This window comes from Chinchilla lanigera, unplaced genomic scaffold, assembly GCF_000276665.1.
Source record: "Chinchilla lanigera isolate Chin_1 unplaced genomic scaffold, ChiLan1.0 scaffold00002, whole genome shotgun sequence".
NCBI classification, from domain to species: domain Eukaryota; kingdom Metazoa; phylum Chordata; class Mammalia; order Rodentia; family Chinchillidae; genus Chinchilla; species Chinchilla lanigera.
Genome location: NW_004955403.1, coordinates 51,840,235 through 51,865,629, shown reverse-complemented (window position 1 = coordinate 51,865,629; position 25,395 = coordinate 51,840,235). Strand labels below are relative to the sequence as shown.

The 25,395-nt window shown below is 41.9% G+C and overlaps 1 protein-coding gene across 5 annotated transcripts in view; it reads right to left on the bottom strand.

Moving 5' to 3' along the window:
- The window catches only part of Msra (methionine sulfoxide reductase A), a 341,517-nt gene that overhangs the window by 205,640 nt on the left and 110,482 nt on the right, over positions 1–25,395 (bottom strand). The window contains exon 1 of one of the 5 annotated variants that reach the window (XM_013514408.1): positions 7,384–7,441. The exons of the other annotated variants lie outside the window; for them this stretch is intronic. Coding sequence (XP_013369862.1) covers positions 7,384–7,426 — 43 coding nt within the window. The 5' untranslated portion in view covers positions 7,427–7,441. Of the gene's footprint in view, positions 1–7,383; positions 7,442–25,395 lie in introns of those variants that run through there. 5 annotated transcript variants of the gene reach the window in all.

Here is a 25,395-nt window from a genome sequence, read left to right as displayed (position 1 = left end):
TTATTATGTTATCCTTCTTTTATTCTTTAAAATAAAAAAAAAAAAAGATGTCAAGTAAGTGGGAGCACCCTAAAAGACCTCAAGAAAAGAGATACTACTCTGTTTCTTCTCTAAAATTGGTCTGTAGTCCCCAGAGCACTATGTTAATGACCTTTCTTTTAAGGGGGAAAGGATTTTAAAAGGATCAAGCATTCAAAATTTAGATAAAATCAAAAGACTATTAATAACAAACATAAAGGTGTTTCCATGTTTCTCCTTTTTTTATCTAGGGCAGGGGATATTCAGAGTAAATACCAACAAGAATGTTACCTTTCGGAATCCACTACCTATTTGAATTGTTTCTCTGGCCTGCTTGCCTCTCGCCCCTTCTATTTCTGCCTCCTTTGCCATTTTCCTCCATAACAGAATATAAGACTATTTTTAAATCTATTTTAGATGTTCACCATTCCTAATTTTAGAAGCAGTTCAGGCAGTTTACATTTTCCTTAAAATTAAGTTTTTAGTATGAAGCTTCCAATTGATTTTCAATAAGTTTGTGGAATTAAAAAAAAAAAAACCCTCACAGTAGAGAGACAGCACCTGTAAATTGGCTGCTCTGAAAATTTCCTCCAAAGACCTGGCCTTCTGAGACAGCAGGCTAGTCTTGTGGCTAATTAAGAGAAGTTGGATAACCAAGTACATGTTCATATTAAGAAACATAATGAACAAAATCCTCAGCTGTGATTCTACAAATGACACAGACAGGCATTTTCTGATGATTTTTATACTTGTCTTTTTTGTGCAAACCAGAACATCTTAACTTGGGGAAGTCAAAGGAAGCAGGTGGTGCTCCACATGTAATTCTCGGTGTCTGATTTTTATGGAGGGGCAGAGATGAGGGCAGCATGCAGTTTGCTACCTTCCTTGAATATGTGCTCAAGAATCACTTGGCTATGCAAGCCACAGGTCACTTTCCAGACAATTCTCTAATGACTGACCATTACATTGCTGAGAAAGATGACACATCTGAAATACCAAACAGGGAGAGGCAAAGGCACCTGGGCCAAATGGTGTCTCTCTCTGAAGCAAAGGCCACCTGCTTCCATAGAGATTTGGGCTGAAAGGGTCCAAGGCAGGCAAAATGTTTCTCCTGTCCCAAATCTGAAAAAGTGTGCTTGGAAGCACCTGCCTATGACCCTGGAGTGCTGGAGATGGAACAGATGGCTGTGACCTGTCAAACCTCAACTATAAAGGGACTTCAGGATAGGCCCTACAGAAAATCTGAGTTTGAGTAGCATTATATCTAGATGGATCTGCCAAGCTCTTGGTGCTAAGAGTAAATTATGTTAATCCTCTTTTTCTGTCTTCCCAAAAGACTGATAGCACAAAATATAAACTAGTGTTAGGAAGGTTTCTGGGGAGGACCTAACAACACAGGCAAGTCCTCAACTTAAAAATGAGTCACATTTCAAAAACAATCTAGGGACTGGGAATATACCTCAGTGGCATAAGTGCTTGCCTGGCAAGCCTGAGATCATGAGTTTGATTCCCAGTACCAAAAAACCAAAAACAACAACAACAAAAAACCACATTTATAAGATGGACATCTGGGACACAAAATCCATTTTCTGATGAATATGCTGTTGTAAGTGGTGGTGAGCCACCCCACATGGGTCTACTCAGCCCATAATGAATCCCAAATACAAATTTTCTTAGGATTCTGATCACCATTTACAAAATATTATTTCAATGGACAAAAATACACTCTAAGTTCTACCCTATAGCATCAAGACATCTTTCATACTGTTAAGTTGGTTGCACTCCATGAGAGTGAGAAGGAAAACCTACCCTATAACCCCAAGCTGCCCAACCACTAACCTGGCTGGAGAAAGAAAGCTGCACATTGCACTACTTAGCTATGGAAAGAAATTTCTTCCCAAGTTGAGGAGGAAATCCTCTGATGCACAAAAACCACCATTCAGATGCAAGGTATGTTCCAAATGCAGAGGGGGTCAACTGCATGATAGGATATGAAGCTTGTGGCTCAAAATCTTCACAAAGCCTCAACCCATGTGCTAGCCAAACTGCAGTCTTACTTGAAGGCTTGGTGAGCTTGAAAACAGAACCTCTTCCCTTTCAAATCCATAGCCACCACTTCAGACACTGCTCCGTCAAGAGGTGGAGCTTGGTTTTTTTCCCCTGGGGTGTGGGCTGGACTTAGGAATGCACTTCTGCTGACCAGAACATCAGGGGTGATGGGAAGTCACTTCTGAGGCCAGGCTCTACACTGTGATGCCTGTCTCTGGTGCTCTCCTGTTTTCTCTTGTGTAGCTCATTGTGGGGTAACCTGCTGTCGTGAGGCAGCCTGTACAGAAAGGACCATGAGGCAGGACATTTAAGCCTGTCAACAGCCACATGAGTAGCCCCAGAAGACACAGTGCAGTTGACACTTCATTCCAACCTCATGAGGGACCCAGCTCAGGGACACCCACAGAGGCCAGCCAGATTCCCAACCCAAGAAAACCATGAACTCATAGTTGATTGTCATTTTAAACTGTAAACTTTGGGGTAACTGATTACACAGCAAGAAAAAAAAATTGATGTATTATTCTGTTCTAATAAAAAAGGAAAAATAATGCAATTTTTTTTACAAAGGAAAAACTAATGATATTAGCTAGGAAAGCAAACCATCTTTTATATTGCTAATTTTCAGAGGAAAAAATATATTTCCAGTCTAACTGATTACAAATCAACCCCTAGAACATGACCCATTTCTAAGTTGGAGCATATCTCTATATAATTTATTTTCTCCACAAACTTTGTTCCCTGGTGTGCTGGCATTGCTAAAATCAGGCATTTCAGAACCACTAAAGTCTAGGGATAGGGTATAAAATATCAAAGTAGGGCTTTTAGCATTTCTGCAATAATTCTGGCAATTTTTATTCATTTGCATTATCCAGGGGATTGTTACTTGCTTTTCCTGCTGTTTTGTTTGGGGAAGTTATATCTCTGCTTCATAGGGCTTACAAAAACAATGAAGAAAAATGTTTTTCCAAAATTCCCAGGGAGGCTAAATTTAAATTCATGCCAAAGGCCTAACTACAATAGAGAGACTTTTCTGTTATTTCAGTGTTTTGTTTGGTTGACTGGTTGTTTAGTTGAGTCTGGGGGCTTTTTTCTTTGTCTAGATGAAAGTAAAAAGATGGATGGGTTATTTCTATTCATGGTGATGACTATAAGAAATATGGCCCCTCTGCCTTTTCTAGGGGAATAAAAACCAACCTGAAAATTTTAATTATTTCTGATAATAAAGTAAGCTGTTTGTTAGCCTGGAAACTGCCCCTGTAAGTAGCTTAATATCCTGGTACCTCTAGTCTAAGCAACAAAGCAGTGGGATTCTGTTACACTCTGTGCCCACAGTATATCAAGAAATTCTAAACCTCTCTGCTGGCTACCATGAAACCCTGAAAGACAAGAGTTGGAGCTGATCAATTCAGTAATGTTAGAAATTGTGTTCCTGGTTCACTGATTGCAGAAACATCACTCACATTCTGTTCTTCCTCTTTAGTTAAGTCCCAGGTGAAAACACAAGGGGAAGAGAGGAGTGAGGAGAGGAAAAATATATCAGCTGAATACACACAGCATGGCCTCCTGCCCTTCTTTCAATGAGGGCAAAACCACTGATGACAAAGCCTTGACACCAGCAGTACTTTCAAAAAACTTGCTCTCGTAGAAGTCTGGGGTCAGTTAGGAGATAGAAAGCACCAGTAGGCCAAATGGAGAGTCTAAAATACAGAATGCTAAGATTTTTTTAAAAGTCATTATGTTACATAAGAAAATGTTCTTCGGTACCCTAGGGCTGAGGAGGAGGACCAGGCAGGTCACGTTTGGAAGGATTCAGACCTGCCGGGGAAGGAAGGGAGGAGGTTTCAGCCACTGGGCACTCAGAGCTGATCTGGAGATGATGGGCCAGAAATAGGCCACCCACAAGAACGTAGGTGATCAGCACCGAGTAACATCACTGTGCCTGTGCAGGGGGGGGGGGGGTCTAGACCTGGACAGGGTCAGGAGCCCCTAGACCATCTGCAGTAAGAGGGGCTCTGGGCACTACCATGGGCAGAAGCATAGGGTCCCTGCTGAGAGGCTGTGGAAAAGTCATCACCAGGCCAAAGCTTCATAACACAGAGAGACTATGTTCCAGACCAAGGCTAGGACAGGCTATGCCAGAAGTCCACATGCCCACACTACCAACTCTGGCCCCACCGGAAATGGTAAGATAGACTTCCACTAGCAATACACCGACCCACCCACCCACACACACACCACCCAGTGTCTTTTACTGACGACACTTCACACCACGACCACATAAAGAAATGCCTTTGTATATCTCAGAGCTTATGTAAAGGGATGCATTTGGAGCTGACAGGTAACGAATTAATAGATGACACGCCTCAAGAGATACAAATTACCTAAACTAACATAAAAAATAGAAAGTCTAATCAAAAAATCTCTAGGCTCATATAGTTTCACTGAGAAATATTGAATGTATTTATGGCAGAGATAATACCAACCCTAATTCAAACTCCTTCAAATGGAGAGAAGGAGGGAATTTTGCCCAGCTCGTCTTGTAAAAGTCACTTTACACTGGTACCAAAATCAGAAGAAAAAGACAAGAAAAATATGGACAAATCTTCCTTATGAACATAAACACAAAATCCTTTACTAATATTGAGTGCAGGGATATACAAAATGTATAATAATCATGGCTAAATGGGGTTGTTCCAAAGGATTTAGACATTTTAGCATTCAAAAACTCAATAAATATAACTGAACATATCAATAGACAAAAAAAATTTGATCATCTCAACAAATGCTCAAAACTTCAGCACCTATATGTGATATTTTAAAAAATTCTTTGTAAACCAAGAAGATGATAAAGGATAGCTACCAAAAATCTACAGCTAGCTAGGCTAAAGAATTAATATCTTCTGCCTAAATTAGGAACAGGCAAATATGTATACTCACTGTATTTCTATTCAACATTGTAGAGAAGTCCTACTCAATTCAAAAAGACAAACAAGGGAAATAAAAGTAAAAGAAAAAAATGTTATATATGGAAAACATAATTGTATGATGTCTTAAATCCTAAAGAAGAAAGCTATTGGTACTAATAAGTAAGTTTATTAAGAACATAGATTATATCAATATGCAAAAATAAACTATATTTCTATATGTTAGCAACAAATAAATGGAAATTGATTTTTTTAAAAAGTAGTACTACTTATCACAGCATCATATAACACACAATATTTTGGGTGATTTTTAACAAAGTATGTTTAAAGTCTGTACCATGAATAAAAGAGGAATGAATATATATCATGTACAGGAATGAGTTCCCTATGAGGAATGTGATCATTATGTATATCTAAACTGTACCAATAAACTTAATTTTAAAAAGAAAGAAAACTATAAAACACTGTTCAGAGAAAGTAAAGGCCTAAATAAATGTAAAAATACACCATGTTCACAGATTGTAAAAATCTACATTCTTCAGATGTTAATTCTCCCCCAAATTGTAGTTTAACATGGTGATGATAAAAATTCCAAGAAGAGTTTCATAGATATTAATGTATTGACTCTAAACTTCATATGGAAAAATCAAAAGACCTAAAATAGTGAAAACAATTTTGAAATATAAATTGAAGAACTTACACTGCCTAATACCAAAACATACTCTTATAAGGATACAGTAGCCAAGGCAGGATGGTGTTAATGTAAGAAGACCCTATAAATGAATGGAACAAAACAGAGCACACAGAATTAAGTTTTAACAAAGGTGTGGTAATTCAATCAGGAAAGGATAGTCTTTTCAACAATGGTGCTGCAAAAACTTAATAGCCAAACAGAACAAAATAAGCCTCAAATCTTATCTCACACAAACACTTTTATACAACCCGTGAACTTGAAGTAGATTGTGGAAGTGCTCACAGCTGGAATATGCTTCTCTATTCTTTCTATCTCATTCACTTGAAGTGTGCCATTTGTAAAAATCAATTGAAAACTAACCACTTTCTTGTAATCTACATCACTTATATTGCTATTTGCACTTCTTAATGACATGGTCAGAAAAAATGTTATGAGAAGAATGTGACTGATAGAGGGTAACAGGAGGGAGTTTCTCGGAATGATGAACAGCTCTGGTGCTGACTACAATGAGTGTTACACGTATCTACACATGTAGTAAAATTCCATAGAACCATGCACCAAAGATGAAGTAACTGGCGAAATCCAAATAGAGTCTGCATGTGAATTAAGAGTATAACACCGGTGTGAATCTCCTGCTTTGAGAGGCAACGGTGTACTGTGACTAGATGTTACCAGTGGAGGAAGCGAGCTGAAAAGCCCACTGGAACTCTGTCCTACTTTTGCAATTTCTTATGGAACATGAACCATTCTAAAATAAGTATTTCTTAAAATCTTGTAAGAAAACCTAAACATACAAATATTCTCTGGTTATTTAAGCTGTATGCTTACCAAACACTCTAAGCTTATAAAGCAAATGGAAGAAATTTTTCTTCCCAGAGCATAACTTTCAAAGGTCCATCATACTAACCCACTCATTCAAATTAAATTCCATGAATTTATTTTTTTTTCTTTTTGGTACCGGGAATTGAACTCAGGACCCCACGCTTGCCAGGCAGGCACTGTGCCACTGACTTATATCCCTGGCCCAATTCCATGAGTTTATAGCCTACATGTATAATCAGTTCAAAAGATTGAGTAACTGATAGTTCTATTTCTTTAGCACAATAGAACTTCTATAGAACTACCTCTGAATATAGAAATAGCCAGAGTATAAATCCATGCTGACCGGTAGCATGATGTTATAGGACTTTCTAAGCTTACCTTTGAAACAATAATAGCAAACAACTCCTGTTTACTAGTAATACTTAGTATAAGCAAAATATCCTGGAAAGAAACATAGAAAAGAAGTTGAGCTTTAATATTATAATGGATAATCTACCTAATTTTTTTCTCAGATTACCAGCCCCTAGTTTGTAGAGGAACATAATAAATAAATGTTCTCTTGGGCTATAGGAAGGTCTTTTTGAAGGGTGACTGAGTAAATCAAGCAGCTACATAGGAGCCTGGCTGTAGCAATCCTAGTAAAGTTCCCAGCATACAACACAAGGCAAGGGTAAGAGGGTGGGAAAGGCCCAGGCACTAAAGAAAATCAAGTTCCTTATGAGGTCTCCATTTCCCTTTGTATGCTTCCTTCTAAATCCCACAGACATACAATTTTATGAAAGTTTTTATTCCAGAATATACCCAGGAGTGGGTACAAAGAAAGCCTTCGAGATACTCCAGAAGTCACCAGCCAAGTTTCTGGCAGTGTGTGCTCACTGTGGATCTCCTGGAGACCAAATGCACAAGGGGGCTTGGCCATGTAGTCTTCCTGACCCCGAGAAGCCGGCCAGCAACTGACTGTACGCTTCGCCGAAGCTCACACTGAGGAAGGACCCTAAAGCTGTCCTCTGTAGCACAATGGCAGGTACCAGGTCTTTAAAATCTAGTTGAGGTGGAAAGTGTAGCTTTGCTGAAAGTTGATATGAGTCCCTGTTGAAAGAAATACTTCATGAAATTGTTCAGAAACAAAAGCAATCCCTGTGCCAGCACTAAAAAGCATGAATTTACAGGATCAATGCTCAGAATGCCTGATGACAGCTCGCACAAAAAGATCTAAGTCTGGTATTTTTACAGAAACCAAAGCAAGACCTTTTTCTCAATACAGAGCTTAAAGATAAATGGCATATAGGATTTAAATCTAACATTTTCACTGACGAGACAATAACACCACAGCAGGACTGACCTTATTTCAGGCAGAGACAGCTATCTAGCTAGTGTCACTCTCCCCCTTCCCGTCACAGCCACGTCTGCCCAAAATCCCTCTAGGAAGTGACAAAGCCTTTTACCTGCACATAAAGTTTTAAGTCATATGTGCTCCCAGGAGAATGAGCACAGTGACAATTTTATCCAAAGGTAAATGGCTACTGTCCAATTAGTCTACCACAGAGACTGGCAAAATAGTGCCTGTTAGCCAAATTCTACCTGCTTCCTGTTTTTGTATAGCTCATGAGGTAGGAGTGTTTCTTCTGTATTTTTTTTAAATGGATGAAAAACAATCAAAGGAAGAAAATGTTTTGTGACACATGAAAATCCTATGAGATTCAAATTCAAGTGTCATTAAATAAAGTTTTATTGGAGCACGGCCACACTCATTAATTTATATATTGTCCATGGCTGCCTTCATTTTACAATGGCAGGCATGAGTAGCTGTGACAGAGACCGTATGGTCTGCAAAGCCTAAAATATTTACCATCTGGACCTTTATGGAAAATGTTTGCCATCCCCTGTGCTAGAACAGGCATGAGAAGAAGATGATAATACAATGTCAGGGAAAAGCCTCTCTTTTAGTTAAAAGGTAAATTCTCAGTAATAAAAGGGTTACAAGTTGGGTGTGGTGATGTACACCTGTAATCCCAGCATTAGGAAGGCTGAGGCAGAGAATCATGAATTTGAGGCCAGCCTGGGGTACAGAGTAAGACTCTGTCTCAAAACATCAGAAGAGGAAGGAAGACAAAGGGGGGAAGGGTCATGAGAGGGAAAGGGAGGAAGGAGAAAGGAAGACGGAAAAGGGAAGGAACAGAGGGAGGGAGGAAAGGAGGGACTGAATACTTGTGAAGGTCTAGTAGCATGGAAGTCACACTAGGCTCACCTCACACTACGTCATCAGTAAGGGAGCATCAGTAAGGTGGAGGGTAGTACAGTGTGGAAAGAGCCAAAGCAGAGTGTGCAGCTCTGGTAGGCTCCGCTCCTCATGAGAACTTTGCCTTGGAGCTAGCCACACAACTCTGAGCTTCAGCTTCCTTACCTGAAAAAAAAAAAAGGATGGCAATAACATCTCCTCACAGAACCACTGTGAGAATTGTGAGAGGATGATCCACATGCAACTGCTTGGTCCTGGCAATAGGGCTCAACCTTGAAAGATAACTAGGTATCCATGGGAAAAGAAAGCTCTCAGGTACTTAAACCTCTCAGAGGATTAAGTGACTGGCTGGTTCAGCCTATGATCTAGGATTCGGTGGAAAGTGTCTTCAGTAGCTGAGACAGAAGAGGCAACGGGGCAGATCTCTGCTCTCCCTTAGCTATTTCTCCCCCTTCTCTGTTCATTTTCTCTTCCTAAGGACTTGCAAAAACACCCTTGAGTGTTCCGTAGCCCACCAGAATTACAAAGGGTTAAATTGTGCCCACAGCCCCAGTGAATCCCCGCCAGTGGTATCTTCGGAAAAATCTACTCTGGATGGAAGGGGGCTCTTCTGCCTCACCCCATTCACCCACCAGGTCATTTGACCTACTTGCCCCCAATGCTTAGGTAAAGACTTTGGAGAAAAACCCTAGATCTATAGCTGGTAACATCTTTCAGCTGCCAAGTGAGAAATAAATGAGATTCCTGGGACTTAGAGCAATTTATAATGAATTCTAATGACTGCTGGGCCTGGTAGTAATGCATGCTGATGAACTGCCCCTGCCTCCAGCTGTCCCTCACCACCAATTGTCCACAAGGGGATTCGCATTTGCTAAGGGCACAGCTATCTCCAGAGATGAGGTCAGCAGGGGCTCTGCAGAAGGACACAGCAGCCCTTCAGCTTGAGATAGAGGATTTCGTGGTAAATTCTGGGAATATTTAGCAAAAGTAGAAGGCACAAGGAAAGAATGGTAAAGAACTGGGTCACAGCCCTGCAATAAAGATCAGAAGGCTATGTTTACAAACTGTTTATTCCCACGCTTTATTCAATATCATTTACTTTCTTCCCGTTCACTAACCCTCGCTTTCTCCTCTTTCACAGAGTAGGTGACAAAATCAGGCTATTTCCTGTTCAGTTTGAGTTCTAGAACTACAGTGGGAAGACCTACGTCTGAATCTTGGTTGTATGCAGTTACTAGTTATATAGCTGACAGCTGTATGTCTTAGGCACATCACCTAACATTTTGGAACCTAGATCTCTCCATCCATCAAATCAGATCCTGCCTGTCCATCTGCCTCCCAGGGTTGTCACATGGACTGGGTGAAACACAGGGAGAGGTGGACCTAGTAAGTTTAAAGCATCAAGCAAATCCAAGGGATCCATATCCTTGTTTTAAATATGTCTCATCTTCAAAAAACCTTTTGCCAGTTTCATAAAGAACTAGTCGGGGAAGTATTTAATCCAGAGCAAACCAAGCCATTTAATCCTAGGCTGGAGAGAGGTTCCTTGGCCATTTTGATTGCATATAGCATAGCAAGTAACCTGCCCCAGTATTTGCATATAACATAGCAAGTAACCCACCCAGTCCAGGGGGAAGGCAGTCATTGGGATTTACTGTTCCCATGGGCAGGAAACTGACCTCTCCTGCTCAGAAGAGTTACAGTCTACACATGGCTCAAAGGGGAACTTAGAGGGCAGGAGTTTTCCCAGGCTGACTACCAAAGAGAACAGGGAGAAAACTGAATTCCCACCCATATCAAACCCCAATCCCTCCCACAAAGCCTGGGCCTTGCCTCCCTGGGCACCACAACCTTCTTCCTCCCCACCTCTACATCTAGGCCTTATCTAGACAGTTCAAGGAAGAATTACTTTTTTAAAAGAAGAAGAAAAAACAAAGAAAAGGAGAAAGGACAAAGCATGGCCATCTCCTGCTCTCTGTACATCACTGCTGCTGCTCTGCTTGATCTGGACTTCCCCGTGTTTCATTTTTGCCCCGACTGCCACTGCTTCAAGCTCCCAGACCTCTGTTTTGCCCTTAACTGTGGCTACAGCTGCCTCCCAATCATGGCTATAACTTCTCTGTTGGAGGCTCCTTCGCTGGCTCTATTAATGTAGATCCCAGGAGCACCCCAGACACTCAGGAGACCTTCCACTCCCCGGCCCCTGACTAACATGCGATCCCTGGCAATAGAGGGCGTAAGGGCCACTGGCATGCTGGGATCTGTCTTCTGTTACTTCTCACACAGTACTGGTGCTGAACATAGTTAATCTATCTATTTATTTTCTCCTATGCCCTTGTGTGACAATCATCTAAAATAACATATGGGCAGGGTTGAAGGGACCAAAGTGGTACTAAGTATAGAAAGCCCAAAAGGTCCCAGGAGCTAAGAGAAAACACAAAGTAGAGACTAATGAAGTTCTCAACCAGGTTATCTCTGGCCCTAGATAAGGCCATGAAGATGTTACAGACAGTTCAGGCAACTAATTGGCTCTTAGGGTACGTTGTCTTAAAGACTTGCTTCCTAGACTGTATTATCTGCTTCAAAGACACTTCATATAAGGAGGGGAGGGGGTGCGCAGAAAACAGGCTGAACAAGCTCAGGCAGAGTCTCAGTGTCCTGCATCTCAAACAAAGCCCAAAATGGGCCGTTTAGATCCAGGCACAGGATCACCACATAAAGGCAGTGCCTTTAAAATGTGAAAATAAATAAAACACTTAGAGGTTAAAACTGTAAACTTAAAAACCAGTCTTCCAGATATGACAGCTAAATAAAACCCACTTCCTTTGGCCTGACGGTCAGCAGGCCCACTCTACTCCAAAGTAGCCGTAGCATTGCATAAGTCAAGTTACTTCTTTGAGTTTCATGTTCTTCATCAGTTAAAACTGAAGAGGGCTCAAGGTGGCCTCTGAGGTCTTTTCTGTTCAATAATACTCTGTGAACAAATTCACAGTACACAGCTGTGCCACGCAGACTTACCTCCTGGCCCTGAATAATCCCTTTTCCCTGAGTAACTTACCTAACTAATAGAACATAGCAACACTGAGGAGATTCCATTTCTGAGAGTAAGTCACAAAATATTAGAACTTCCGTCTTGCCAGTAGATGTTTTCCCTTCCATGCTCTGACGAAGCAAGTGCCATGTTGGAAAGGCCTGTGTGGCAAAGGACCGAGGTGGCCACAAGGTTGTGAGGTCTGAACCGAGCAGTCACCCAAGCAAAATCAGAAACAGGTCCTTCCTGGTTTGAGCCTTGGACTCAGACTTCTGCCTTAACTGGCACCTGAAGCAGGAGGCACAGCTGACTGTGTTCAGACCCCTGACCTGCAGGAACCGAGGCCATAGGTGTATGTTATTTTAAGGTACTAAGTTTTGGAGTACTTTACCACACAACAAGAGATAATATGTGCAGCTTAGTTTGTATTTTTGATCTTGACAGGCCACATTCTTGTCTCTCACTTTATCCAAATATCCATTCTGTAAGTCAAACGAGGGATTATCTGGAATTGGGATCAAGCACGAGAAAACCTGCCTTAGCTGCCACAGCTAGAGGACACACAGGCTAGTCACTGTCTATGCCTCAGCCTCAAAATGTTTTTGGGAAAGAGCTCAGGAAGAGGCTCCAGATGGAAGCTGCAGATGGATTTGTGTACCAAGAAAACAATGTCTCCTATCCCCACTCTAAGTCTTATATTTCACTCACATGTCCATGTTCTGAGAAGAAAAAATATTTTCTTACATTGGTCTCGCCATTCACTCCCTCACCCAAAGTGCACACCAGTCACACCATTGGGCGAGGCACAAGAGCCATGGAAGAAGGCTGCATACACACAGGAGCACAGCACACAGGGTAGAGTCGAGGCTTCCAGATGACAACACCTCTGCTTAGCACTAGAAGGTCCCTGATTCATCCTTCATGCATTCAGATGATGATCACTACCTAGCTAGCTCATCTAATTTCTTCCACTAATTAAACACCTCATGACTCCACTCTCGCCTTTTAGGGCTCTCCTCCAGCCACCTATTCTCCACTGACCAATTTGAGTGATTGTCTTGAATATAAATACAGTCGTGTCATCTCCAGCTTTGAAGTTTCCTGCCACTGTGTACCACATTTAGGATCCATTCCACAGCCTGTACCTTGGCCTGAAGCCCCCAAGGGTCTGTGCCACCTGTTCCCTCCTCCCCAGTCACACAGCACGCTGTCTTTGGAACTTGTCCAAATGGTAACCCCACAAGGCCTTTGCACTTGCTGTTCCAGCTGCCTGAACATTCTTCCTGCAGATATTTGCTTTATTCACTTTCTTGTTTCATTTACATTTCCACTCAAGCATTAGCTCTGCAGAGAGGTCTTCGCTGACCAGCTGTTATACAATAACATCCCACTCTGCTTCCTGCTCGCCCTTCTCTGCAATGCTACTCTGCAGCATTCAGCAACTTTGAAATTATAATGCATTCTGCACTTCCTGGTTGTGTTCTGTCCCTGCTTCCCTCGTGCATGTACATTTACTGGGGGTGTAGACACCACCCATCCTCTTCTCTCACCTACCTTTAATGCCTAGGACAGCACCTAGTCTTCAATCAGTCTTTGCTAGATTAATTGTGAATTTGACAAGGGAGCCCAGAGAGGATGACTGCAATGGAAAGCTATCAAAGAAGAGGTCACAGGCAAGAAGAGGTCAAGTTCAGAAGGTCAGATGAAGAGAAGAGATGTGGCAACAACTTGGCAATATTTGGAAATGAGACAGTCAGGGATCACCACAAGAACAAAGGGCAGACGCACTCCCAGGGCCTGTTACTCATTAAAAGCATGGCTGGCGTTCTCACCCCTTCACCGTAACATCTCCAAAAATGAACTAGATGAGAGAATGAAACTGTTAGGAATCACCACAAAAGGTGAGAGGGCAAACAAATTCCCAGGCCTTTAACCTGTCACTGGTTAAAAAGCCTGGTTTGTGTTTTCCTCTTAGCAGCTGCAGCAGCCCATCCTACCACAAGGCCAGAATGTTTGTGCAGGATGGAGGACTACGAGGAACATAACAGTTCCTGGGATAAGCTGACTGCCTGTTCCTCAGTGCCAGGCTGTCTACACCTTTTAAAACTATTCCCAAGACTAGTGAAAACTACCAGACCTTAGCCCACCCCAGCAACCCATAAACAGCTTGCTCCCTTCTTTGCTATGGGGTCAGCCTGGTTGCTTTTTCTCAACCTCTCTCTCCTCTCTTTGAGGTAACCCTCCTCCCCAAATTAAAGCCTTGCCTGAGTGCTCATACTCCTTGCCTTGGTTTAACTTCTACTATCTCTGGGCCAAAGTTCCAACTCTACTTGCAGAACTTTCTGGGGTGGTGCTGCTAGGATGGTACCCCAGGGGAGGACATGGAAGCCATGTACCCCTCCTTTGGGCACCACCTTATCACATTCTCCATATGTCTATTCCTGAATTGTGTCCTTTACGACAAACCAATTCAGGAGAAGTAAGGCATCTCCTGAAGCACTCTACAAGTTTTGGAACCTGAGGTGGGGGTTGTGGGAGCTATCTGCAGACAGAAATACGGGTGACAACCTGGGACTTGCAACTGGCACCTAGAGTACAATGACAGCAGTCTTGTGGTACTGAGCCCTTAACCTATGAAGTCTGACACACTCTGGGCAGCGAGTGCCAGAAGTGAATTGAATCACTGGACACCAGTTGGTACCTGCAGAAAATTGGGAAATTGCTTAGCATGGAAAAATCCACGTGGTGGGTGGCAGAAATTATTTGTGAGTACAGAGGAAACAGTTTTTCAACTAGGAGAACTATAGAGTCAAAATTTCTGTATATTGAAAAATCTTTACTTGTGGAGGTGCAGGGATCCAGGCAGACACAAATTAGTAATTGTGCCAAGAGCTTTACCATCAATATCTTCTTAAATCTCACCTCAACCCCTCTTCCAAAAAAGCAGCATTCCCATTTTATACATAAAAAACTAGCTCAAATAGGATTTGGAACCAAGAAAACAATGTCTCCTATCCCCACTCTAAGTCTTATATTTATTTCACTCACATGTCTATGCTCTGAGAAGAAAAAATATTTGCTTTCATTAGCCTCGCCATCCACTTCCTCACCCAAAGTGCACACCAGTCACACCATTGGGCGTGAACCCAAGTCTGTTTACACCAGAACCCACATTCCTGACTCCCATGGCCTATTATGTCCAGGCCTGGACCAGAAACCAGGAACATCAACCTCAAAGAAAACAGATCAAGGGCATACCAGACACCAAGCAGAAAGCATCCACTGAACAAAAATAGACACACCACGCCAAGATGAAACCATGCCAATACAAAGCCTTCTTTCTTTTCAGAATGACTGAAGTACACACACACAACATGCATTATAATTATAAACGATAGACTATGAGAACTGAAAGTAACTATGGAGCTCATTCAGTCCCACTCCTCTTCCAGAAAGATGAAGAGACAGACTCTCAGAGCCCAGAGTCCCACAGTTACAGAGAGAAGCTGCACTTTGTCTCCTGTCCACGGTATCTATCCATTGTGAAGATCCAAGAGTTTGCGTCTCCTACAAGAAATCTGAGAGTTTAGCTATATTTTTTTAAATAGATGATGATGCTATGTTATTACCACATTGCTTTAGGGGCAAAAATAACTCAAGTATTAGAAGATAACACTGACCTGTGAGGCAGCCATGACAGGCTGGGGCACAGACTAAACCATGATTAGCACAGTGAACAGGATACCGCCAGTAGGAGACTGTGACCAAGGGGGAGTGTTAATTCTTTCCAATGCTTCCAAATCAGGAAAGGATCCAAGAAGCTGCAACCAGGTGTAAATCATGTTCCCCCAGTAAAAAACAGAAAACCAACCAAATTACCAAGAAACAAACCAACAAAAGCCTTAATGAAGGACTTACTTTATCAGACAGTAGCACTGAGCAATAGGTCTAGACACTATGTCACTATGTTCTTCTCAATCACAGACAGGAATGGTGGTCTCCCCTGCCTCATTATCTAGGAAAACATCCAGAATATCTCTAATGAGTTTCAATCTTGAAAAACTCAGAGCTTCTCACTCTGGATTACTCTGAATTTTAACTGAAGAAACAACATGTGAACTATAACAGCGACCGTTAATATCACTGATGTCTATGCAGTGGGAATATATGCTTTCAGCCAGGTGAATATTCATTTTTCTCCAGAAAAATGTCTATCATATCTCCATATCACTACACTTATAACTCTGTGCTATTTTCTGTGATACAAAATTAGCAAACTTGCAGTTAACAGGTTTTTTCAATTACTTTCCTGTTTAGAATGTTATTGTTGCTGAACAGCTAAGATTTCTTTGGTTTTTATAATCAAGGTATGTGAAGCTAAGAAAATCCATCAGGAACTGTATACTTCCCTGAGTCTTCTGGTTTTCACACACTTAGCTCAAGGACTGCAGGCATTTAAAATGTCATGGGTAATTAGCCAGTCTCTTTACAAATAAGATTTCTTGCTCTGAAAGAATCACAAAATTTGCCAGTCTCATAAATACATATAGATGTACTCATAAGGAGCTGACCAAAGGTAAAAATTCATTTACGTTTCTGAAATAAAAGAGTGACTGAAGTGCTGGGGAAAATGTAAGCCTAAAAGTGAGGTAGTTGGGTCTAGACCTAGAGATGGCAGAGTCCAGATCTAGAAGTGGTGATGTTCAGACCTATATGTGGCAGGGTCTAGACTTAGAGGAAGCTGAGACCCAAACCTAAAGGTGATGGGATCTAGAACTAGAGCTGATGAGGTCTAGACCTACAAGTGACAGGATACATACATAGAGGTGGCCAGGTCTAAACCTCAGGGAGGGTAGGGCCCAGACCTAATGCCAAGGCATTCTGGAAAGGTTCTTTTACCTCATTTTTTTTTTCAACTGGGGGCACCAAAGACTCTCCAGTCCTTAAAATCCTCATCTACTTCAACTATGAATAGATTCAGTGTCTAATGAATCAGATATTATGCAGGTAACATAAGCTTTTGACTTCATATCCAAGGTATTGACAGCTTTTCTTCTTTCCAAGACTAGTTTTAGAAAATTTCAGGACTTCCCATAGATCAACCTAGAAAGGGTCACAAATAAATAAAACATCAACAATGCCAGATATAACATAGGAGCTCTGTTACCAAAAAAGTTCTTAAATTTCCCTAATGGTATACACTGTGTCACCAAAACATATGACAAATAACTATAAGCAACTATAGCAAATAACTATAGGCTGACATATCATAAAAGTGATTTCTATATCCAATAAAAATAACCAATTCTCCCCAAAATAGAGGCTGATCATATCATACTTGTTAGGCATGTGTCACTTAGCAAGTTCACTGTTCTCAAAGAAAATGTACTGACAAAAAGTATCAAGGCTCTGAAATTTTTTATAAGCAATAGACAAGCAAATGTAGTATAAGCATCTTCCATGACTGCCCTGCTTCATTTATGAAATATTATGCAGTTATCACCCCCATTAAGAAGACTCCAGACAAGACTCTATACTAGAGAGGAAGCTAAATTATTCAGGGCCATTTCCCAGGCCAGAAGACAGATATGAGGTAGCAGAAATAACTTGAGAACATATGGAGTGAATTGGAAGTCCTAGTTGGAATGTACTTTAGAAAGTATGACAGGAACCCTGGTAGTAACTAGATTCTGCCCTGTCTAATCCAGTGTTAATTGAGGGGCCTTGAGCTAGCCACCTAACATCAGTTATCTGAAGGTCAGGCCTGCATCATGAAGACGACAACCTTTACATAGAAGTCTCTGGAGTTACATTTTGAGAAATCAGTGCTTATGGAAGACTGACATCTTCTATAGCTGAAACTAGAACTAGGCTAATGACCATTCTGCTCTGGGTCTACCTTAAAGACTAAGCCAAAGAAGCTCTAGACTTGGGTCCATTCTCCAAACTCAAGATCTACAACTCCCAGAAGCCTCATGCCACCACCCAGGGGCTACCAGACTTGCTTCCTCTTCGTCCTTTCCGTCCTGGTTCCTTACGAACCGAGCCTTATTCTTCCCAGTGTGACCTTGCCCTCGGGTGACTCAGATGGGGCTCAGTTCTTGGAGGAGGCTTGATGTGAGATGAACAAATGCTCCTGATTTTAAAGGAACAGATTTGAGAACTTTTCTACAGGCAGTCTCCTCATGAAGCTTCAGTTCTCATACTGAATTTTAAAACCATAATGTGACATTTTAACATATGGCAAAGAGAGATGAATTTGAGATCGTTTCAAACTGCTTAAAAGATCTGCATTAAACACAGATTTCCATTATTACAGATCTAATAAGTCCTATTCTCATCTGGGCTATCAGCAACAGAGTAAGTAATTACCTTTCAACTTGGGCTGTTCCAGTCCATTAGCCCAATACTGATGACTCAGGCAAAGCCACCCATGAGAACTAAATGCTGATAAAAATGAAATGGAATGGAAGAAAATGATGCTGCTTTATCCCATTCACCTACATCTATTGTGAGGAGTGAGTCAAAAATAAATAAACTTGATGGAGTGATAAATCCAAAAGTAAATATTAAAAATAGGAAATAGACTTGTAGCTACCAAGATGAAAGCATCATAGATTTTGAAAAACCATCAGTAGTCAGTTGCAATATTTACCTATGTACAAAGACTGGATTGAAATGACACCAAACATCTTCAAAGTGAAAAGCTTAAATAAGTGAGTCAAGTGTTTACTCAACAAACTAGCCAATGAATCAGGCTCCTTGTTAGGTGCTGGAAATATAAATGTTACTGAGACACTATTCTCTTGACGAGAGATTCAAGATACTCATTTTGACTGTACCAAAGTTGAGTACTTTCCACCCAGTATAATTATTTCAAGTTCTTTAGACTAAAATTTTTCTTTAGTCAAGAATCCCAGTTATCAATTAACTGAAATGTGTTGATTCTGTATTACATTCTTGGCATTTGAGGAACACGAGAATAAAGATGATGGTGATTTGATAGCAGTGTAGGCACAGTGAGAAAAGACTAACAAGCTAGAAAGAGGAGACACAATATATATATATGGCCTATGTTAAGCTGTGTAGAACAAGTTATTAGCTCTAGAGGAAGTCAAAGAAAACACAGAACAATCAAGATGGGCTGGGAAGGTTTCAGGGGAGGTAAAGTGTGGCCATCATGGCATTGTATGAATGCAGGGTGCTCCTGCGAGGGAGCAGGAAGAACAGCGAGCTGGAGAGGTCAGGATCACAGAAGAACCATGACAGTTCTGCAAAGTCTGAGAGGGGACCTTGTGGGGAAGCATGGCTGTGTGATGACAAACACGATGGCTGGCTACAGGCCACTACCCAGGATCTCCTCCAACTTCATCTATCCCTCACCATCCCTTTGTTTGTCTGAAAGGTTATATACCCAGTCCACTTCCTCTTTCCCAGATACCACCACGAGCTTGTCCATCTGTGTCCATTGTATCCTCTCCCTTTTCAAGGGACTTCTCCATACCTCACCAAAAGCCCCACTACCATCTACCCAATCTCTGTCCATAATGTGCAGAGAGAGCTAAGGCCATGCCAGACTCCCTTGCCTGGAATCTCTCTTAGATAACAGTGGAGCAGGGAGGCCTCTGCTCTTGTCTGTCTTATAAATAGGCCCAGGCCGATACTGCCAATTGGGATGCCAACCCAACTGTGAACCACACCCTCAGCACCCCGGAAGGACTAGCCTGGCTCACAGTCTCAGGTGCAGTCCAGGTGCACTTCTTCAGACAAAGGCTGCCTTCTGGGAGTAAAATGGAAATGTAGTCGTTTTCAAATGCAAATGCCTAAAATGGGACAGACTAGGAACACAGATGACTGCAGGAAAAACCAAAAGAGTGACAAGAAAACAGTGACAAGGAAGGGCTGCAGATTGAGTGAATCAAGGCAGGATTTGGAAGACAGCATCTTGAAAAGTTGGGTCTGGCTGCAAGCCCAGAAGAGAGACAAGCGGGAAGATTCCCGGGCAGGCGGCCCAAGGAGCACTCAGCAGACGTTCAAAGTGTCAGGGAGATGCTTGGAGAACATTTGTAACCCTGATCTGTGGGCAACGCCTGGACCAGCCAGAGGGAGCAAGGTTCAGGGTTAGAGGAGGATGACGTGATCCCATGTAGATACAAGGTGAGCCCCCTCTGCCCGGAGAGAGTCCCGCCCTGACCTTGGGCATCTCCCTTGTCCAGTCTACACCTTCAGAGTCCTCACCACAGTGACCGCTTGACTTTATAGGGCCGGCGTGTGACAGTGTTGGTACCAGTTTTAGTCTCTCACATGGCAAAGAATAAAGACTCCAGGCAAAAAGAGAGCCTTAGCTCAGAGGTGCCCTGGCATTTAACTGCCTTCTTTCTGAAGGACTAAAAAACGCATACTGGAACCACAGGTACTAAGATTTAAAATAGAACAGATTGTACTGGGAGGATTTTGAATAGAAAAAGAACTCTGAGAGGCAGCACTTTTTGTGAGAAAAAACAACTCCCAGACACACTATTTTAAATGGCCTTACAACCCTCCTTCTGTCCAGAAAGGTTGTTCTGCCCCTTCCTCTCTCCCTCTACCTTCGAAGCTCTTCAGAGACCCAGCTCAAAGACCACTGGCTTTTCTCTTGCCCTGATGTGGCCATTTCTGCTTGGTCTGTATCCGCAATCACCAGTGGCTGCCGGTGCTTTCAAATGTGTGGCGATTTGGTCAATGCTGGCAGATTAAAAAGTATATTGCTTCTTACAATTTTATTTATTAATAATGATCTGTCAGTTAATGTCTCATCAACAAAGATATAGGCCCTTGTTTTCTCTCACAGCAACTACAGGGTAAAATTTTGTTAAGAATTTTTATCACAAATACAAAGGCAATGTGGAGAGCTACTCATTTCCCTAAAGTTCTATTTTTGAAATGTAGATGGTTTAAATTGAGGTAACTCTAAAATATTGTCACTCACAATTTTTTCAGGGTCAAGGAGTTCAAGGAGAAGAGGACAGGGACAGACAAGAATGGCCCATAACACACAGAGATCAAATTCTCTAAAACACATTAAAATGGACTTCTTCTAACTACACTCAATCTGGCCTTGCCTGGTTTTCTCTGTTCCTTTCAGCAAGGTGTCACAGATATAGAGCAAAGTCAGGTGGGAGGCTGTACCCAGCCCCTCCATGCTGAATGTGAGAGCAAACAGCAGTATTCCCAAAAAGCCTACTGTGAGCACTGTTAATGGGGAAGACTGATGTTTTTCCCAGGCAATCCAGAGCCAGGCAGGAGACCTTCTTACCATTCCTATCCCTGCAGCAGCACTCTAGTGGTCTCAGCCAGCAACATAAGGCAAAAAAAGAAAATAAAGATGCATTTAGATCATCAAAACCATGGGTACTCACAGAACATATGATTAGTCTTAGTCTTAGTGGCCTTCTATAACAAATTCCCATACAATGAGGGGCTTATCAACAACAGAAATTTATTTATTACAGTTCTGGAGCCTGGCGGTCCAAAAGGGAGGCCCCAGTAGATGTGGTGTCTGGTGACAGACTGTCCTTTCACTGTGCTCTCACATGGTGGGAAGGGTCTTCTTCATAAGGGCACTAATCCCAGTGTCCTACCTCCTAGTACCATGGCATCAGGGATTACAGTTTTGATATATGAATTTTGCAAAATTCAAACACTCAGTCTATAACAGTCTACAAAGAAAGTACTGACCAACAGACCAACAAGTTACAAGAACCAATAATTATGTGTCATAGATCTCAAAATACAAAGTCAATATACAAAAATTAAAGGGATTTTATGTATTAATGATGAATGGTTAGAAAATGAAAATTTGACAACATCATTTATAATGATATCAAACAAAATATATGCAAGACTTGTCTTTTAATTTTTCTCAACAATGTATTTTAAATAATACTTTTACTTTTATGAAATCTAATCTATCATTTTTTCTTATTTTCATATTTTTGTGTCCTATCTAAGAATCATTTGTCTTACTCAAGATCACAAAGATTTTCTCCAATGTTTTCTTTGGAAAGTTTGACAGTTTTAAATTTACTTACATTTATGGTGTATTTACATTTAATTATACATTCAACTTTAGGTAAAGGGTAGGAGGTAAGAATCTCTAACAAAAAATAAAAAACAGTACCAAAGTGGTGGTAACAGAAAAACAGAAGTGGAAAAAATTGGAATGTGCACCCACAGCTATGAACCCGTTCTGCCAAGTTACCCTGGTAGCAGCCAATCTGTGCTTTCTGGACCAGTACTGTCTGGTGAACGTGCTAAGGGTTTTTACCAGTTTCTCTGTTGCCTAAGTTCATATGTTGGTCAATCAAGAAGTCAGACAACACATCAGGCCCTAAGCACAGCCAGACCTAGGTTCTCTGTTGTTGCTATTGCTGTTGCTGTTGCTGTTGCTGTTGTTAGAACAACTCCTTTCTCTGCCACATGCGCACTTTGAAGTCTTAGCAGGTTTTCAAATTTGTTTCAATTTAAGTATCTGGAAGATGGAGCCTTCTCCAGCCACCATGAGAAAAAGTTATGAGAAGAATTACACAAATGCAAAATTACTTATAATATTCCTTTTATTAAGTTCTGCTTCAAGACCTGCTGATACCAGACACTGAATAAGAATAAATAACGTTCTTAGTGCATGTATGAAGTCAGCTAGCATTATCTCTGACTGGAACGACCACACCAGGATACTTAGCATAGATACTTAGCATACTCAAGATGTTATGGTCTTCCAAATTTATGATTTATACCAGCAAAGCCTAGGTTGTCACTTTTCATGAATGTGGAAAGGATTACTGCTTGGGTAGGAAGGTGGATTGCTTAAATCCCCCAAACAATAAGCACAGGTCTAGGATTTGAAGAGAGAAGCAGGTCCACATCCCAGATAAACCACTTACCAGTGGTTTTATTTCTCTGAGCCTCATTTTCCTGATCTGGAAAATGGACTAAAATTACCTTGTTGAGCACATATTTCCCCCCATAGGGTTACACAGCACTACTTTAAAAAGCTATGCTACTTCCTTCAACCATACCTCCCAACAATCACCTTCACACTCTAGAATTCTCTTAAAAATTATTTGGCCATGTGCATATGCATGAGACCTACCAGTGACAGCTGCGCTGGCCAGGGGAGAGCACAGCACCCCAGTGATGTGGAGGACCAGAATAACACTGAGATCCATATTCACTGATATCATTGCCAGGCTGGGAATTGCACTTATAAATTAAAACAAATGTGTAGAACCAAGATGAGTAATAATCATAATTAAAATAGCAGCAATAACAGTTAACACACTTGTGCTTGGCACCGTTCTAAGTATTTTACATGTACCTAGGTACTTCATGCTCACAGCCACCTATGAGTAGGTACGTCATCCCTATTTTGCAGATGCAAAAGCCTGAGGCACAGGAGAATAAGAGACTTGCCTGAGGTCACAAAGCTAATAAGTAACAAAGACGAGATTCCAACCCAGACAGTAGCATTCCAGTAACCCTACTGTCTCATAAAGATCAGAAATGGTCAAGAAGTGCCATCTCTACATCCAACAGAGTTTTCTGGCACCATGTGGTGTATGCGGTTTTCCTAAATAGCATCAGAGTACACAGGGGAGCCTTGCAGGGCACTGACACTGTTCTTTTCCTGGCAGGGTGGGGATTTTTAGCCAGACTTTTAACACTGTAACAGTTTCTGTTCAGCTTTCCCTAACGCACACCTAAGACACAGCATGAAGTTTAGGCTATAGAGAAACAGACCAGAGCACATGCCTCCCCTGCTTTCCTGGTCCTTTGAATTTGCATGCTACAATTACTGGAGCAAAAGCTCAACTAATCTCCTGGCTGGCGTGACTGTTATTATCATTTAGCACACACATGCATATTCAGCCAGATTTAAAAGGAAGAAATAAGCCTCCCTCGTGGCACCGCTGATAAACAACTCCCCAAAATCTTTTTCCCTGTGCTAAGACTGAACACATTCTGAGGCCTTGTCATACTTAAAAGTGATTTTCCCATAAGTCTTTTATATGTTAATAACGTTGCACATTGAATATTTCATTCCTGAGAACATCATTTGATTGGTTTGCCCGAGATTCCCAGGACAATAGGAATGGACATGACAGTCTTGGGTGCCTTTGAACACCAATCTCCATGTTCAAGCTTACATCACTGGCATCAGACATGCGAACCTGGCTGCAGCAGAGCCTGGCCATGTTGTCAAGGGCTCTTATTTCCAAATGAAACATTTTAATTCCTAGTGGGGAGAGGGGCCTGGGCAGAGGGGCCATATTGGAAGAGGACAGAGAGGAGGGAGGGAGGAGAGGGGAGCTGGGAAAGGCATGCTTGGCTGCGAAGCAAGGTATTTATTTGGCTTGCCTGCTTTTATCCAGCACAATGTAAGGCTGGCTTCAGGTGACTGTCCTCTGCTCCTGGGTTGGGTAGAGATGGCCAGGGGGTTCTCCACCTGGGAACACACTAACCCAGGTGGGATAGGGAGGGGAAGGTGAGTGGGAGCGACCTGGATATCAGTTGTAGCTCATCCTAGCGTGTATCAGGATTGAAGTTTGGCCATGGGCTCTGCTGGCCTATGAAAGTCAGACAGGCCACAGGGAGGGCAGGCAGGGCTGCTCCCACACACCTAGAAACAGGTACAGCCATCATCAGCTAGGTCCCGGGGGAGAAAGTAAGAATTCATTAGGCCCTGAAAGTGTGATCACAGGAGCGTCGGCCAGGCAAAACAAGATGCCAGAAGGGAAAATGCAAATCTCAGCTCAGAAAACACAAAGAGTAAAAATGAGGCCAGATCACTTGCTGTGTAACTCTCTAGCACACATACACAATACAAATATGCACACAGACATCATACAAACAAGCACAAACACACACCATTATGCCAAACACACCTCTTATATGCTTCAACTCTTGACAGTTTCATTAATTAATAACATGCTGACTTCATTCTCCTCTGCAACTTTGGTAACCAAGCTTTCCGAAATTTCTTTAAACCCTGCCACCATCCCCACCCTACCAACCTCCACTTGCCAGCCATGTAGAGACAGGATTGCCTCTACCCACACACCTCTGATTTCACCAGCCTCAGGTTCATACCTTCCCCCAGGGTCCAAGGGCACCTGCCATGTCTCAGGCCCCTTCACATGCTCTAAGCAAATGCAAGAGCTTCTTGTCCAGACTCTAGATTCCCTGCCCTGACTCGGATCCCAGCTAGTACGAACCAACTCTGGAATCTCAGGCAAGCAGTTAACTTCTCTATTTTGGTTCCTTCCACTGTAAGAAGCAGACAATAAAGGTATCTACTAAAAGAGTTGTTTCATACATTTTTTAAACTTAGAATAGTGTTTGGCACAAATCAGCAATTATTCTACCCTCCCTGCAACTCTAGGAGGGGCTCCTCAACGCTTCCAGTTTACAGATGAGGAAACTGAGGCTCAGATGCAACACCCTCACGTATACTGTCTCACTTTCAAGATTATGTGCCCTAGTTTGGGGTTCACAATAGATTCAGCCTACAAAAACCTGAAGAGCTTTGTAAAGTACCTTTAGGAAATAAAGCCACTGTGCACAAACTGTCACTCATTTA